Here is a 2415-nt window from a genome sequence, read left to right as displayed (position 1 = left end):
AACCTAAAATATAGGGGAGAGAGAGAGAGAGAGAGAGAGAGAGAGAGAGAGAGAGAGAGAGACTTATTATCTTGTTTATTAATGTTTGTCAGGCATCATCTTAATTGCCCTATAACCATTCAGTACTACCCCTAGTCATGAGCAAGAGGAGTCTGATAAATAATACATTTATTAAAAACCACATCAATAGTTTTACCTATAGGATTTGATGCTCAGGGGCTACATAGTATGAGCTGTGCGTGTGAACACCTGCTCCCTCAGTCACAAGGTGCAGGCCCCAGGGTGCTTCTCCACGTCTTTGCTCTCTGGCCTGGAGCTGCAGGTGCCTGTGTCCTGTTGGTGTGAATGTTTGTGGTTGTGCCTTTGCTGACATCAGATGGATCTGGAGTTTAGAAGAGAAAAATCAACTTCAATGTAAAACCTACCTCAGAATATCCCACTGGAGAAGTGAGGGAGCAGGCGTATTTACTGTCATCTTTCCTTAGCCTTCAGATACTCCCACGGCCATTAAACCCCAGCTCTTGTGGCCGGCCCCAATGGCAGGCTGAGAAAACCTCACATGGAGAGTTTTAAGAGCTTGCAATAGGCTGCATCAAACAAACAAACAAACAAATAAAAAATAAAAATCAACTCAACTTTCAAATACTGGATTCAAAGAGCACAAATGCAGTAGATTCTCACATAAGGAAGACACTGGCCAGCAAGACTGGTGTCATTTTATATGTGATATTCCCAACAGCTACACATGCAGCAGAGCGGAACACTTTGCAGTATCAGAGCAGTCTTATTGCTGTGAGTGTGTGTATGAAGATATAGATGTAAAATGCATGAAATATGATCACATTTTCCAAAGAGAAACCCGAGGCTACCAGAGGTTGAGTAACTTGTTGTCTCATAAAGTGCATTCAAGGTAGAGCTGCAGCTCAAAACCATTCCTCTCACGGCTCTGCTCTTCCCACCATGGCTTCAGGCTCCCAGAGTGTTTAATATGAGGGAACATCACTGTGACAATGACTTTCTCTCCCTGATACATGATCCCCACTTACTTCCCTCCTAAAAATCTCATGTGTAAGAATAATAGGTTTTAACTGAATATCACAAAGATGTCGAGTCTTGAATCACTTTTCTCTCTTGGTTCTTTAACTCCTAAGGCATTCACCTTCTATAACTAAGAAAAGTCTTCAAATGTTCATCCAGAGCAATTAGATGAAGGCTGGGTTCCAGGCACTGGCTGAAGAACCTCCATAGAAAGCATCTGCCTGGAGACAGATGAGGTGGGTCAGCTCCAGTGCTGATTGGCTGCTCTCCTAGGGACTCTCCAGTCTGACCCAGTGTGGCTGCTCTCTCAGATTTCTATTCTCTGAAGTGGCTGCATCAGCCATCAGGTGGAGCGGGCTCACTCCCTTACTTCTTCCTTTGTCTCCATCATGTCTGGGAAGCCGGCTCTGTGGCCCGCTGGAGGCCCCTGGACAGCAGCTGTGATGGTGTGGCTGGTGGCGCTGAGTGTCCCAGTGGCTAAGGGGGGAGACTCTTTGGTTATTTTTGAAGAAAAAATTTTCTCCAAAGAAGAGACAGTAGGACTTATATCCAAGACCTTGTCTGGATTAAAGACTAAGGGGCTCTGGTTTGGGGAAAGGTGTGGGGGCAGGTCTGTGGTGTCAGATTTGGGGGAAAGGGCTCCCCATCCCTGAGTCTGAGCAGAGGGTTGGCAGCAAACCCTGGCATCCGGGCAGCTGACCTGGTGCCACAGGCAGGGGCTCAGCTTCCTCCTAGGACTTAGGGTCACACAGTGAGTGGGCGGGATTGGTCTTGAGCTGATGGGGAAGGGAACTGAGGAGAAAGGGAAAGTGAAGAGGGGATGAGGGATGACATGCTGAGAAGCCGTTTATTTCAGACAGGATTCTGTCTTCATGTAAACTCTGTCAGTCTTCCTACCACCCCTGGTGTAGGTGTCCTGGTCTTTCTACACAATTACCTTTATGCTATGGGTGCTCTGGGCAACCTGCCTGAGCTGGCGGTTGGCACAGTCCCCCTGGGATCTAGCTGATCTAACTGGGAAGCCTGTGCCCTTTCCATGATGAGCCTCCCTTTCTGCGATTGGGGGTCCATCCCTGGGACAGCATTGTGGGGAAGGTCTGTGCCAGGGAGGTGGCGGGGCAAGAGCGAGCCTGTGGGGGGAGGATGCTGGGTTCCGGGCTTTTTGTCATTGCTCCCTGGGCTCTCAGGCCTGTGGTCACTGGTCTCTGAGGTTCCAGGATTCCGTGGGAAATGTGACCTCATGGGAGGGCATCCTGACTGCTCTAAGGCAGGCCTGTATCTGAGATCCCTGACTGTCCTCCCAGTTGGTGTCAGGTTCAGGCAGGATCCCAGAAGCAGGGCGTCCTGAAGTCTCTGTCCCCTCTGTCTCCTCCCTAC

At 49.1% G+C, this 2415-nt stretch overlaps 1 protein-coding gene across 1 annotated transcript in view; it reads left to right on the top strand.

Annotated features, from left to right (window-relative positions):
• The first annotated feature begins 1356 nt into the window (after positions 1 to 1356).
• The window catches only part of LOC102761265, a 13063-nt gene continuing 12004 nt past the window's right edge, over positions 1357 to 2415 (top strand). The window contains exon 1 of the mRNA XM_015571190.1: positions 1357 to 1636. Within this exon, the coding sequence (XP_015426676.1) occupies positions 1428 to 1636 (209 nt within the window). The 5' untranslated portion in view covers positions 1357 to 1427. The remainder of the gene's footprint in view (positions 1637 to 2415) is intronic.

This window comes from Myotis davidii, unplaced genomic scaffold (genome assembly GCF_000327345.1).
Source record: "Myotis davidii unplaced genomic scaffold, ASM32734v1 scaffold1408, whole genome shotgun sequence".
NCBI classification, from domain to species: domain Eukaryota; kingdom Metazoa; phylum Chordata; class Mammalia; order Chiroptera; family Vespertilionidae; genus Myotis; species Myotis davidii.
Note: the sequence above shows the minus strand (reverse complement) of the source record. Positions and strands in the feature narration are given on the sequence as shown.